This window comes from Hemicordylus capensis, chromosome 10 (genome assembly GCF_027244095.1).
Source record: "Hemicordylus capensis ecotype Gifberg chromosome 10, rHemCap1.1.pri, whole genome shotgun sequence".
NCBI classification, from domain to species: domain Eukaryota; kingdom Metazoa; phylum Chordata; class Lepidosauria; order Squamata; family Cordylidae; genus Hemicordylus; species Hemicordylus capensis.
In genome coordinates this window covers 1736904-1752304 of record NC_069666.1, presented here as the reverse complement: position 1 = coordinate 1752304, position 15401 = coordinate 1736904, and the positions used below count along the sequence as shown (strand labels likewise).

Sequence of the window (15401 nt, the reverse complement as noted above, 5' to 3'; positions counted from 1 at the left end):
GGCTGGAGCTGCAGGAAGGCCAGCAAGGAAGAGGCTAGGCATCGCCAGGGGCTCTTGAGAGTACCCTGTTTCCCCAAAAGTAAGACCTAGCAGTAATTTCTGATGTACCACTAATTGCCCTAGTGCATTTTTTTGGGCTAAAATTAATATAAGACACTGTCTTATTTTCGGGGAAACACGGTAGGCAGAGGCCAGGCTGGGTCTTGGGGGGAAGGACGGAGGATGGGGAGGCAGGGGCCCCAAGTTTCCAAGCCTCCAAGGGGGAGCCGGGGAGGAGGCAGCTGTGCCAGAGAAGTGGCGAGGGTGGCGGTAAAGATGAGAAGCTGCTACTTAGGCTCAGTGAAGACATCTCTCTAGCTGACATTTCCTGCAAGATACACAGTTGGGCAGAAAGCCAGAGGGACAAGGGACCGAACCGTAGACTTTGTTTACTGTACAGGTGGTGACAGGAGCCATAAGAGTGAAGGAGGTCTTGGAGTGAGGGGAAAGAGACAGCACATCGGCACCGAAGCAAGTGTGGTGGAGTGGCTAGAGTGCCGGGCTAGGACCGGGGAGACCCGAGTTCCAGTCCCCATTCAGCCATGAGACTTGCTGGGTGGCTCTGGGCCAGCCACTTCTCTCTCAGCCTAACCTACTTCACAGGGTTGTTGTGAGGAGAAACTCAAGTATGTAGTACACCGCTCTGGGCTCCTTGGAGGACGAGTGGGATAGAAAATGTAAATAATAATAATAAAGTGATCAGGGTCCAAGAGCTGCAGGAACCCACTAAGAGTGGGGAAGTGCAGAGAAAGTTGTTGATGGAAAGACTGGAAGGACAGTATGGGCTCTTCTTTTGCCTGCCAGGTGCTCCTTTTGTTTGCTCTTGCCTCCACATCTCTCCCCTGGGTGTCCGATTTTGGACTGTTAGCTCTTTGGGCTGGGGACTACTCAAGGTTCATCCACATTTGCATTTCATAGTGCTTTCACCACACTGTTTAACCTCCATTTTCTTTCTTTTTTTCATGTGTTTGTTCTCTCTCTCTCTCTCTCTCTCACTCACACACACACCCCTACAACAACAGTCCATGCCTCTGATGGAGTGAACTATAGTCCCTGAGAGTTTCTGCCACAATAAATGTGTTAGTCTATAAGGTGGCACAAGACTCTGTGCTGTTTATGCCCTGTGCTGTTGGCACTGTAGAAATAACATCTTCATTTAGGAAGTGTGAGTTGAAGATCCTTGTCCATAAGCACGTGAGGTGTTAGGGAAGTAAGAAGGGCTTTCCTGGGGCTGCAGAAGCCACTCAGAGACTGGAAGATTGTGTATTGTGTTTAGCCTAAGAGAGAACCCCGATGGCCCACTAGAATGACAGGCCTCAAAGACCATTGATTAATTCCATTCATTCGGTTTTCATCCTGCTTTTCAACCTGAGTTTCCACAGTAGGCCAAAGTAATAACAAGCAGCAAGACAGACGTTCAAACTTCCATCAGCATCTCTGGCTGGCTGGCTAGTTCCTGGTGGAATAGCTGCTGATGGGGAGAGTCTTGCAAGGCCAGATACCTGGCCAGGTAGATGGCAGGGCCCGGCCCTCTGCCTCTGCCAAGCAGCTTGAAGAACCCAAACTGCTACTGACCAAGAAGAGGGGGAGGATTCTCAGCATACTAGTGATCGTTACTCTTCCGGTGTGCAGTGCTCACGTTTTGCTCAGCAATCCCTCCCTCCGCTCTGTGGCTGCTTGTTTCTTCCAGGCCCTTTGAGCCAGTTCTGAAAGTGCCCAACAAACAGGGCCTTGAATGGAGGCTGACATCTAATGGGACAGTTAATTGGCTTTCATTTGCCCAAACCCATCTGCACGAGGAAGTCTGTGTTTTGAAGTCCTTGACAGGCTGCCTCTGTTTCATGTTCGCAAAGCGGTTGGTTGCAAGAGATGACAAGATCAGCATAGATTTCGTTTGGCAAAGTACTCCTCCTTTAAAGTAGCCCAGCAGACAAGAGGCTTATTAAAGAACAAAGGTAGCACAGACACGTCCTTGATTTCAATCACACTCAATGATCAAGATGCGCCTTTCAAGAGGATATCTTCTTTTTCTTTAAGCTTTGTGGTGCCTTGACTTAACAGATGAGTGCTTGTGTGGTACTTGAGTATTTCAACTTTTTAGGACGCAATCCAGCTGGATCTTTTCCTGGGCAAATCATGCTGAAATAAATGGTTGCTCTGCAAGAACTATCTTGATTTTGGTAGGGCTTGAGCAAGAGAACTTCCTATGGGATTGTGCCCAAGTAGCTGTCAATAATTTAGAAAAGCCCAATGAAAATAATAATAATGGACTTTTAAGCCACCCCATAACAAATTGTTCTCTGGATGGCTCATAACAGAGGATTAAAACATACAGTAAAAACACATAACACATTAAATCATAACAGACAAAAAAGGTGAAAAGAAAATACAAAATACAGTACAAAGCAGCTTAAAAACTCATTTTAAAATTAGTTAAAAATCAGATCAAATCTGAAAATCAGAATTGAAAAGGCCTGGGTGAACAAAAGGTCTTTCCCTGGCATCTAAATGAACAAAGTGATGAAGTCAGGTGAACCTTACTGGGGAGGCGATTCCATAAATGGGGTGCAACCCTCGAAAAGGCCATCTCCCTGGTAGCCACCCGCCTCACCTCGTTTGGTAGCAAAATAATAGCAAAAGCAGAAGTGCAAAAACCTGAATTGTCACATTTGTCTCCTCAGCAGTTGTGAGAGGCACATCGAGACCATTCCCATTTTACAGATATAGAATAGAAACCAAGCAGTGCTTTGGCCCAGCCGTCACAAGCCTCTTTGTTTGGACTGATGGATCCAGCTCACTATTACCGGGGTTCCCAACCTTGGCTCTCCAGATGTTGGCGGTGTTCTGGACAGCACTCAGTTTTTGGTGGGTGTCTGAATTTAAACTGGCAAAAGAGCCTGAGCAGAGCCGTCTTGACTCAGAAAAGACCCTTTTGTGCTGTTTATACACAGCCCTGTTTTTGCTGTGGACAGCACCTGTTGTTGTACACTCTGCTCCTAGTCAATGGGCTACAACCCCCATCTCCCCTGGCCACAGTGCTATCCCATTGTGACTTGGAGCCAAGGTTGGGAGACCCTGTCCCTTCTGTCAAAGGTACCATTATGGCATGCCTGATTTGTTTTGTTCTGTTTTCAATTCCTTGGTTTTTCATTGCAACATCACCCTTTCCTCAGGCTGTTTTTGTTTTGCTTTGGGTTTTTTGTTTTTTGTTTGCTTTGTTTTGGTTTTGGAAACTGGAATCTTGGGAGGAGAATAAACAAAACAAAGCAAATCTGTGCAGGCGTTCTTTGCATAATTAATTCTAAGCTGATAATTTGGGTGTTCAGTTCAAGCATAGCTTTGATCGCAGGCAGGTGTGACAGTAAGCAATGGTGCACTTTTTTTTGGTTTCGCAGTTCTATTCAATGAAGTGCAGTCACTAAACACGCTTCTTTTTCTTTTTCTTCTTCTTCTTCTTCTTCTTCGTCTTTTTGTCCCTCTGAATGCTGCAGTTTAAAGAAGTCTTCTGCAGAACTGAAGAAAATATTAGCGAATGGCCAGGTAGGTGAAGTGAAGGTGCAGACAAGTCATCTCCAGCATGAATATGGAACGGCGGTGTGCCCTAGGACAGTCTCTGCTGTGCCTCCCGCCCACTCCCCAGTCATGTGCTCTTTTAATAAAGAAGAGGAGAGGCTGCAAAAGGGCCCCTATTATGAAGGAGCCTTGGTCCTGATTGATTTGGATTGGCACACCAATTTGCTTCCCCTTTCTCAAAACGCACTAATCAGATTTAGCTCCAAATAGATTGAAGCGCCTTTTGCACCCATCATTCCACTGCTGCCTCAATTTAGGAAAGAAAACTTAATCAATTTTGAATAGCAAAATAGGATTTCTGGCTTGTTAGATCTTTGCATAGGGTCTTAAGTGCACATGCTGCAAAATGTTGAATAACGGAGGCAGCAGTGGGAGGCGTATTCGGTTCGTGTTCTTCAGAGCACCATATTGTCGGATTGCTGTGTAAAAGAGGGATCTCCGAGGCGGCGGCTTCCTTGCCCTCCTCTGGCATCTGCAATTGAATGCAATCGCCTCTCCATTGATGGGCCGATGGCCCCTCTGGGGCAAGTCCTTCCAGGCCACTTTTGATTCCAAGAGACGGGAAGGCCCCAAGTAGCATAATGACTTTAAATATACACCGCTAAATGAAAGTACCTGCAAGGCAGCAGGATTCTTCAATAGCAACATAAATAAGTTTTAATGTTTGTCATGGTGAAAGCCCTTTGATAGCCTTGGAGGCAGGCACCTGTCCGCTGCGATCAAGCTTGCCTATTAGACACTATTGACTGAGACATCTGTGTCACTGCAAATAAAAGACTCTTATTGATTTTCTTAACTGCTGTTCACTTCCCTTCCATGTTTCGAAGGCTGAAATCTTAATTATCTCAGATGCGTATTCAGTGCCTTCACACAGTGACCTCTCCAAGCCTCATTGGCATTTCATGAATCAAGTAGTTGTAGTTGAGCGTGTCAAGAAGATAAAAGCTGGTCTTCACGCTTGTCCTTCAGCCGTTCACCTGTAACATTGTGCTCTTAATAGATGAGGATGGTCCCGTCACATCACCTGCTCTGCAGCCTTGCTTAGTTGCTATCAGAATCTTTTAAATAAAACTTGGGTATATGGATTTCGATCCTTCTTTGGGAGATTTCCCTTCAGCTTTATACAGATAAAATACATGCATATTATTTTTACCCAGTATTTTAGTGAGTCTTTCCCAGTTGCTTTTCTGCAATATTTAAGACTTCTGAGATTCTGTAAGAATATTAATAAATGCATCTCTTCTCTGGTAGGAGTTTTAGGTTTTGTTTTCCGTAATTACATCTCTTCCTCTTCCCCTATCAAGAGAAGAGATGTATTTAATATTCTTGCAACAAAAGCTTATGCAGGATTAACTGTGTTCAATATGGCTTACTCCCTGGTAAGTATGTAGAGAAATGGCAGCTCTAATGGAATTAAGGGGAGTTTTAATGGTGGAGAAGAGAAGGAAAAGATTCCTGTGGGTAACTTTGGGAAACCCATGCTTCTGCAGTTCTTGGGAATGCAGGTGAAGGAATAGGAGTCTACTCTAGAGGATGAAGCCTTGCTTAGTTTTGAAGCTCTTTGGGGCATAACTACATGCTTTGGTTGGTTCAAACGATGAGTAACCACCACTTGTTTAGCTAAACTGTGGATTCGTATTTTGTAGTACGATTCCAATGACTTGAGTGCTGTTGACTATTGACAAAAATAATGGAAGAAAGGGCTAGCACCCCTGCTAACTGGGCAAAGAGGCACCTTTTACCGTGGTGATTCTCTTTATTTAGCAGGAGGAGAGTAACTGGCCCTATCCACCCCCAGCACAGTACTTCCAGTGACTGTTGCTGGTGTCTGTCCTATGTTTCTTTTTAGATTGTGAGCCCTTTGGGGACAGGGTTCCATCTTATTTGTTTGTTATTTCTCTGTGTAAACCGCCCTGAGCCATTTTTGGAAGGGCGGTATAGAAATCGAATTAATAATAATAATAATAATAATAATAATAATAATAATAATAGCGTGGATAAATAATTTTACCTTGTTTACTTCGGGCAAATGATAAATTGCCTTGACATTGTTTGAGGCATTCCAGCATTCACATGATGTTCTCCCAGTCCCATAATTCTACTGTTCACTTCCACCGAGCTCTAAAAGGACCTAATGAGTCTGATGAAGAGACTATGGGAACAATGTATGTACAAGGCATCGCAGAGCTCTGCATTAGGTAGCAACAGATATAATCCATGCCCAGCCAAGCCTGCTTCTCTTCTGTCAGTGAGACCTGAGCATTGGTTGCATTTGGTATGCAGGATGAGGCCCTGAACATACAAGAGCATGGTGTTCTTGCTAATATTGGCTGTCTTTACTACAGTAGCACAAGATGTTTATGATGGTGAAGTTTCTTCACTTGTAACTCCTAGGCTTTTTTAAATACAGAATTGGGGGGCTTAAGCTGCACTTGGTATAACTAGCGGTGGGGGATATTTTTTATTTCACTTTTTTCATGTTCTGTTTGCACCCTCTGCTTGGAAGCATTAATAAAGACATTTTTCCCCTGATAGCCTCCACTTAGGTTTAATAAGGAATTCATATTAATCATTAAAAGGAAGGGGGCGCGATTCTTCAAGATAATCAAATATTGACAGCTTAGAAATAGCTTTCTGCCCAGGTTCATTGATATAGGTTATGTGATATAAATATTTATTTCTTTTCTGTCACTCAGCGCAAATGCCGCCAATTGATTCGGCATTGATGTAGTGTCAACAGTTCATAAGAAACATTTGACTGGCTTGTGTTTTCCGATTAGTCTCTGTTCTATAAAGTGGGATTTACTAAATCTCTTCAATTGTCTGCTCATAGAGTGTGACTGCTTTCTGAAGCCATTAGGGCTTCGATTGGTACAGAGGAGGGATAGCTTATAGGACCGGACTTCTGCTACAGCTTTACATATCAAATCAGGATTAATTGAGGGGGGTGGGTGTTGTTTTTCCCTTCTAATGATTTATAAGAGATGCATGCTGATTCTCTTTGAGACAGCAGTTATAAACAAGGAGTGTTTTGTTTGCTGATCCGTAATTGGATTTTCTTTCACTTTCTGCTCTTCATGCGAATATTGGCAGCCAATCAAAGTTGCTTCAGGAAAGTTAATATTCCAGTGCTTGCTGTGAAGTCATAGTTATGATTTGCTTGAGCTCCCCACCACCCCGACCTCCTCTCATTTCCCAAACAGAATAGATAAATTGCTAGGTATCTTGGACTTGTTTATCTAAGTTGATCAATTGGGCCTTGAACTTGTGTAGTAGGTGGTTCAGCAGCATGCAGAGGTTCCTGAATGGCTATCAATGGCTACTAGTCTTGAAGGCTATAGGCCACCTCCAGCCTCAGAGGCAAGATGCCTCTGAATGCCAGTTGCAGGGGAGCAACAGCAAGAGAGAAGGCATGCCTTCTCCTCTTGCCTTGGGCTTCTCAGGAGCATCAGGTGGGCCGCTGTGTGAAACGGGAGGCTGGACTAGGCCTTGGGCCTGATGTTCTAAGGAGAAAGATTCTGGAGCCTTGATGTGTGAAGTGAAGGCTGAGCAAAGATGGCGCAAGCCTGTGGTGAAACAGAGCGCCATTCCCTTGGCAAGCCCAACTGATCAGTCAGCAGAAGCATCTGCAGAGGTAGCCCTCAGAGCCCTCTGCTATTTCCATTGTAGTGATGACAAGAAGAGCTGGGCTAATCCGGAACATGCAGGCTCCCATCTCCCATAGAACTGCCCCTGCCCTTTCTTGGGCCTACCAGTGAGTGAGTCTCTCAATCCTGTAGCAAAATAAGGTAGCAGGTTCTGGATGGCGGAGTGAGAGACAGGCAGGTCTCCTCCTCTTCCCAAATGGAGCTTGTGTAGTAGAGCCTCCTGGTGGATTGTGCCCCGTTTCAGTGTGTGTGTGTGTGTGTGTGCGTGCCATTGGTTTTTCTCTCTGAGGCTTCCTGGTATGTGGATGCTCCATTCCAGCTTCACTGGCTAACACCTTAAATGACTCCATAGTATGGCTTGGGAGTTACTCTAAAGATTGACTCAATTCCAGTCAGACTTCCTCTCGTCAGTGTAGTCACGATGTCAGCCACTGTTTCTCCCATCTCCTCTTCCATGCGTAACAGACTTTCCAAGGGTTAGCCGTGAAGAATATGCATACTAGGGTGGGGCTGCCCCACTTGGACCCTCCATCTGTTTTTGGACTACAGTTCACACAATCCCTGACCAGTGTTCCCTCTAACAGGGATTCCCAGATGTTGTTGACTACAACTCCTGTAATCCCCAAGCACAGGCTAGTGCAGTTGTAGTCAACAACATCTGGGAATCCTTGTTAGAGGGAACATTGTCCCTGACTATTGGCCCAGTGGCCAAGCCTCAGTACAGCATCCCTCCAGTGGCTGTTGCTGGTTTCCAGTAAACTTGTGAGATCACCTGGCATTCTGTGTGTCTCGCCCCCACCCCAGTCAACTTCGCAACGCCTGGATCAGTTTGAACCAAATTGGGTACAGTTGTAGGGACATATAGGGATACCTCAACAGCATAGTTTGTGATGTCATCCACCCCAATTCAAGATGGTGGACACACACTTTTGAGGTGCAAGTGGGCTAACTTGTGAACTGCCTAACCAAATTGAACCAAATTAGGTACGGTTGTAGTGAGTGACACATAGGGACACCTGGATGGTGTAGTTTGAAATGATGTCATCCACCCCAATCCAAGATGGCAGACGCATGAAGGTTTGAGGTGCAAGAGGTCTAACTTGTGGAACACCTAGCCGATTTGAACCAAATTTAGTCCTGCTGTAGGGATAGTGAAAGGAAAGTAGGCAGATTAGATCTTACTCGAACAACTTGTGTTTCTTTTTAGATTGTGAGCCCTTTGGAGACAGGGATCCATCTTTATTTATTTCTCTATGTAAACCACTTTGAGAAGGTGTGTTGAAAAGCGGTATATAAATATTTGTAGTCATTGTAGTAGCAGAAACAAAACACCTATGGTTCTTCGGAACCTGTTACTGATTGTTCTTCCCAAATCGACGCTCATATAATTGAAAAGCAAAACTGCTGCTCCCAGAAGGATTTGCTTCTCATTGAGGGGGTGAATCTATTTGCGTTGATGCAAATATGAAGCATTTCTCCTCTGATGACTCTGAACAAAGGTAGATTAAAGGAAGTGACCAGCATCAGAATTCACTGGGAGTGGGGGGTTCTAATTTGTTTTCACTTTGATTGTGATGTGCCCATTTTGATACTTGGGTAAGAAGACCTTCAGAGATGTCATCCATATTCATTAGTCTAGGTGGCATTTTCTCCAGGGCCGCTGTTTGGCCAGTCTCTTGTAAGGATACACAGTATTTAAGAGCCCTCTTCAGACGTTATCAGCGCAAGCAGCACTCACGCTAATGGCGGGGAAAGAGAGGAGGCAGTCCTGCCCCGTCCCACCACGCCGTGGTCACTCACCTCTTCCCATGGTGGGGGAGACTTCCTCCCCACTGTAAGAGTGAGCGCTGCTCATCTGAAGAGGGCTCAGGAGAGGCAGAATTTCTCAAAATGCTTTTGTGGAAGGGGAAAAATGCATTCAGAGAAAAATCCCATAGCATAAACCTTAATTTTGATTCATGGCTGGCCATTGTGTCTTAATTAATTTCAATATATTAAGTTTACTTCAAACTAATTATATAAACAGGCAATTTATATGAAGTCTGCTTTTGTGCCACTGTGCTTCTAATGATCATGTATTACCCAGACCTTTAGAACTGAACATTTATCGCAGGAAAAATATTTCCCTGGATAAAATAATCATTGCATTGTGAGGCAGCACAAAGCATTTTCAGCTTTGCATTTCAGGCCTTCAAGTGTAAGAGTGTGAGTGTGTGTGTGTGTGTGTGTGCGCGCGTGTGTGCGTGCAAAATCTAGCACATGATTTGTTTCAGAAATTGACTTCCTGCAACTGAGACTTTGCTGAAATTCTTCACACAGCCAAAACAGTGTGTCAGGTTTCTAGTTTTCTTAACGTGCATGTGACCCCCTTATAGTCCATTTGGGAAACAACCTTAACTTTCCATTACACCAAGACTCAGGTGTCTGTACTGGCTGCCTCTCGTCTCTTGGTTTTTTACCTACACAAATCAGGGTTGATGCAAGATGGCTGTACCTTATAAAGTTGAGGGATGAGGCTGCTTTCTGCCGATCGGTCCACCTAGTCCAGGACTGGCCCGCCTCACCTGGAGGAGGCAGCTCTTGAGGACCCCAGACAGAGAAGGGTTTCCCTCTGTCTATGCTGGGGATGGAACCGGGGCCCTTCACGCAAGGCCCATGCTCTTCCACCAAGCTGCAGCCCCTCCCTGGTGGGCTCGGTTACAACTGCCATCAGGGCAGAAGGAGAGGCAGTGGGTGGGTCCCAGTCCTCTAACCACAAAGGGGATGGCTGGCACTCTGCATGTCGAAGGAGTTGCTGCCTTTGTGATGATCTCCGTTCACCCAAGAGCTGGTCAGAAAAGCTTGTTCGTGGTGGCTCTACCCCAGTTCTAGAGCTCAGCTGTCCCTAGACTGCAGCAATGTGGCCCCGGCCATGTCCCGGTGAGGGCGGAGGGGCCCTCTAGCTCCCTCCCAGCCTAGGCCTTGGTGGTGCTCTGCACCCCAGACCTTTCCCCGCTCTCCATCTCTGTGACCTGCTCCTCCTGAGCTTATGTTATCATTCCATTTTGACACCTTTTATCAAACTTTAATGAAATGACCCAGGCAAACAAATTGTCATTAAACTTTCCATCACTTTGTCCCTTGGTATTGTCTTTTATAAATTGGACAGCAAATGTTGTATTGATCTCCTCGTTCTTGCAGCTGAACTTGAAATGACCCAGACGGCTGGTTGTTTATGGCCTAGAGTTGCTTTGCCTTGACACTTCCATCCACAGCCTGACACCTTTTTTGTTTTTCTTTCTTTCTCGTGGAGATGAATGAACAAGACATACGGTATAGAGACATCCTCGGTCACGGCAACGGAGGGACTGTCTACAAGTGAGTCTTTTGCCCCCCTTGCTTTCTTCTTACTTCAACTTTTAGGGAGGAAAAGGTGGTGACCCCCTCTCTGCCCGCAGTGTGTTAGAAGATGTCCAGCCTTTGTGCTTTATCTGTGAAGTGTCAGTTGTATTTAATGTTTCTAGGAGTTGCCTTCATATCTACCTTAAATCTTGGAAAAATAGCCCCTCTTTTTATATACCTTGTATGTTGGCATTGTCTGGACCATGAGTGGGTGTCCCCTCCTCTAATCAACATCCCCTCCTCTAACTGTTTCCTATATTGTTAGGTAAAATACTTGACTAACAAACAAATGTTCTCTACCCAGTGCAGAATTAGCTCATGGGATCTCTTCTGTTGGATGTAGTGATGAGCATGAATGGCTTTAGAAGGTATTGAATGGCTACATAGGATCGTTTAATCAGCAGCTAATAGCCATACAAGGCATAGTCAACCTGTGGAACTCCTTGCCACAGAATAGAGTGACACTCCACAACCAAGGATTATATGTAAATACTCTGTTGATAGTTACTAACTATGTCAGAAGAAAGCCCAGCCCACCATAATGTCCTGCCCACTGAGGCACCGGCTTCATTGCTGTCTATAGACAGGATGCTGAGTTAGAGAAATGGTTTGTCCAGCTTAGCAGTAAGCTCTTGACCACTTTGCAGAATATCCTTACCCACTGCACGAAGTCAGAGTTGTTGATCCCTCCACCAGACATTTGCCTTTGGCCTTCAGTTTGCGTGTCCTTCCTTAACTAACTGCAGCCCCCACAACTGTTCTCTTTGGAAAGTCCAGGCATCCTTTTCAACATTTGCAAGCATTGCCAGGGACATTGGTTCGTGATGGAGTTGTTGCTTCCTGAAGGAGGTGATCAGTGTTGGGTCTGAGTCAGTCCAAGTGCTCTCTCTTGCTGTTAAGTATGAAGCTCCGAAGAGTTAATATGAGGATGCCCCAAAGCCTTTGCTAAGTAAAGGGCAAACACGTAATCTGGGGTTAGCTTCAGCCTCTACTGTCCTCTTTGACGGCCTGTTGGTATCTTATTAGATTGTTGCTCCAGAACTTCTCTGTGGTTTGGAAGGATTGGGATTGTCCAGTCTCCCAAAGTTCAGCCCTTTGGACGGAAACTTGTTGGCTGAGCTGAAAACTTCCCATTTAGACATCAGTTTTCCCACTTCAGCTGCGAGGCCAAAACCTGTGGAGAGAAGGGAGGAGGAGGAGGAAGAGGAGGAGGAGGAGGAAGGGCTAAGCCACGTTCAAAGCAGGGGGGATAATTCTGTGGCCATTCACACCACCTCAAAATGAAGATTGTGAAATATTGCCCCACCCAGCTCTTCCCCAGTTGCACCTTTACTTCACGTGGATGCCTGACTCATGTTTACAGCTCCATGCTCTTCTCCTGCCTTTCTTCTCCCCCCTGCCTTTTATCTTTGCTTGTCCCCATCCTAAAGGGAATCCTCATGTGCACCTGATGGGAGCCTTGCATTTTGAATTCCCCCCAGCCATTTGCCAGGACCAGCTTTCTTGGGAAATCCTTGTTAATTTAATGGATTAAGGATTACCATAGCAAAGAGGTGGATTACTGGACAGTAAAGTCTCTTTATTTCCTGCCTAGTGCAAAAGTCGAAGTCCCAGAATGCAAATGTTCATGCTTAATAGACTGCAGTATATGGAAAATATTCTGCACGGAATTAAAATAAAACTTCATAAGAAAAGCCCTGAGGGAATGATAAAGATTTCTTCCAGAGAGAAGCATTTTCCATATACAGTACAAGGCGCATGTTTTTGTTGTCTGAGAAGGCATTACAAGTTTTTGTTTTTAAAGAGAGTTTTAAAACCACAAATTGTTTCAAAAATGATGGATTCCTGCTCACTTCTACAGTTAGAGAAAAATATTACATTGTTAACTTGGTTTATTCTCCAGCACTGTGCCTTCTGTGTGTGTGGTGGGGGCGAGGGGCACTCAGGGCAGAACGATGTGGAGCTTGACATGCAGAGCTGCCATGCAAAACAGCATCCCTGGGTCCATTTCTCCCCCATTATGTGTAGTGTTACCTACCCTGGGTTGAACCATTGTGCATTTATCAGGCTGTGCGCTCTGCATCATGAGCTGGTGAAGCTGGGGAAATGTACAGTATGATGATGTCATAACATCGGGCAAATGTCACGCGGAGAACTTGACCCAAGGATGCCATTTTCAGTGGCTGCCCTGTGTTCTGTGAGCATAGTTCGGCCTGGATAGCTCAGAATAGTGAGCCCCTCTTTTCAGTCCATCTCATGTGTTTGAAAGAGGCCATTATCTACGAAAGTGCCCGACAAAATGCACTGTTTAAGAGCACGTACATTTTATTAAAGCAGGATTTTGCTGTGGGTATCCATTTTTGGATTTTACTTGGCATTTGGATGAAAGTCTCCCCTTAAATTCTATCCGACGTTGGGTGGGATTGCCTTTGTGTTGTAGCAGAAGCTAAACTGAAATCCCCACACTTGAAGGCGTGCAGGTGGCTGGATTTTGCTCTAGTTGTAGGCAACAGTGGCACATCCTTCATTGGAGGCAATTGGTGAGCGTTTTGTCAGATAAAATGAATTGCAAGCGCTTCTGCTGCTTTGTTTTCCTTTTTCCTGGCTGCCAGCATTCCATACTGTGGGCTTGTTTCTGAAATCTGTGCACCTCATATTGATTTGTAACTGGAGAACGAAAGCATGCATGTTTCCGTGTGTGTGTGTGTGTGTGTGTGTGTGTTCCTAAAACCCTGTGCTGAGTAATATCCATTATGGCAATGAAATATTGCCCACATTCAGCAAACAAGAAGGCACGTTTCAGGTCGCTGAACAGAAGCGTTCAGTTTCTGTTTCCAGGTGAACTAACTATTATTGAAATAGTTTATGGAGATTGAGATATTGATCACTTTCATGCTAACCGTGGCTCAAGGGAAGAGCAGTAGCAGGGAGGGAGACGGGTGCTGTTGGAAGACACTCTTTCATTGGAGTGTGCCTGGGTGTGTGGAGGGCTTTTACTGCCTCTGCGGGTTTATTGCTTGAAGAGAAGGGTATCTTTGCTTCATTTTTATGACAGTATAATTATACTTCAGAAGTGCACTTGATTACTCTGTGTAGCAAAATTGTTCCAGTGCATTGCCTAGGCCGATACTGCTATACAAACAACTTTTCAGTCAATTGAGTTGGGTAAAAAAATCAATACCTTTATAGCAATATTTTGAGGCGGAACTTGCTGAATCTAATTTGTGTGTGTGTGTGTCCTTTTGTTTGTTTGTTTAAAGAAAAGCTGGTTTACAGCTGCTTGGTTTCCTGTTATGTTTATTCCCTACCAGTTTCTTAACTAAGGCATGGCAAACAGTTAGAACTGGGCACCCCAAAATGCCAGTGCTTCCAAGTGTTGGCACTTCCTGGGTGGGTTCACTTCAGCATCTAGACTGGGTGTGGATGCTCTTCGGGTGTCATGCCCAAGGGGCGAAGCCGCCACACAGAACCTCCTGGCACATCCCCAAGCCTGGTCTGGACTCCCTCATTGGCCTGGTGGTCTTACTTAAATTCACCACGTTAATTGTGTGCATCACATGCTGAAGTTCCCCATCATGGGCACCCCAAGGCTGTGAAATCCTGTACACTGTGCCTCACCACACACAGATGCAGTTGGAGCAGAGTTTTTGCTTTCTAGTTCAATTCAGTGTCGTTCCATGGATTTATTACTCTACCTAGTTTAAAACAGGTATTGTAATTTTGTTTTTTTACCCCTCAAGTATTTTTTTAAAAGCAGTTATGATGGAGCATGCAGGCTCTTGTGTATATATTGGAAAATATTTGTATACTCCAGTGTCATCTAGGGTATTTACTTAAATTGCTTTTTTGAAGCATAATTCACTGGAAAGGCCAAACGGTATTGAAAGTGGGTTTCCTTCCTGCCACATTTTTTAACTCCGTTGCTGGTTTACAGAGCTCTGAGACATCACATTTTTGCAAAATTGCTTCCTCATTTCCCGTGAAATATGTTAACAACGAGATTTATAATGCAGTGCTCCCTTTCTAGCGTTTGTGGCTGAGCAGGAGCACCACTCAATTATTTAGAACAAAAACATCTTATTAGTCTCATATAAAATAGTGTCACTGGTAAATAACACATAATATTTCTCCCTCAAATGGCAACCTTTCCTGAGGTCTTCCATGTGTTCCTCCACAGCAGCTCACATACCTTTCTGCTTTAGTAAGTTGCTTCAGGTTTCAGAGCTGGCCTGCTGGCTTGGACCAAGGGTCCATCTAATTCAGCAACCTCAAGAAAGGGAGGAATGTCATGGGCACCCCATTGTCCATCCCTACCCTAGCATCCACAGGTATGTTGTCTCTGAACATGGAGGTTCAATTTTCCCTATTGTGTATTTACTGAATTTATATTCTGCCTTTCTGCCAAGGCATTCAAGATGCTTTACAATTTCATGCTACAGCAAACAAGAAGTTTCAGGAGACAATACAAGAGCCAACATCTCGGATTACTGGTGATTTCTTCAGGAACTGTTGGCATTTGCTTCTTGCCCTGGGCTTGGGGATGGTTCTAGGATGTACTATGGCGCCTGGGGACAGAATCGCCGAGAGTGGACTTCAGTGCCGCCCCAGCTGGTTGACCAGTGTTCCCAAGTGGTGGGGCTCCTGCAGGCTCAGCTCGGCACCCCGGGCCGCTGCCCAGCCCATCTGCCCCTCAGGCCAGCCCTGCCTGGGCTGCTTCTCTTCCACAACTGCCTAACAGGACACTTGCTGGGGCTGCAGGGC

General features: G+C 45.2%; 1 protein-coding gene across 10 annotated transcripts in view; it reads left to right on the top strand.

The window, feature by feature from the left end:
• Positions 1 to 15401, top strand: part of MAP2K5 (mitogen-activated protein kinase kinase 5) — a 126902-nt gene that overhangs the window by 14038 nt on the left and 97463 nt on the right. For 9 of the 10 annotated variants that reach the window (XM_053271737.1, XM_053271736.1, XM_053271735.1 and 6 more), the window contains exons 7-8: positions 3531 to 3579; positions 10552 to 10616. In XM_053271737.1, the coding sequence (XP_053127712.1) occupies positions 3531 to 3579; positions 10552 to 10616 (114 nt within the window). The remainder of the gene's footprint in view (positions 1 to 3530; positions 3580 to 10551; positions 10617 to 15401) is intronic. The other variant, XM_053271739.1, reaches the window with a different exon arrangement.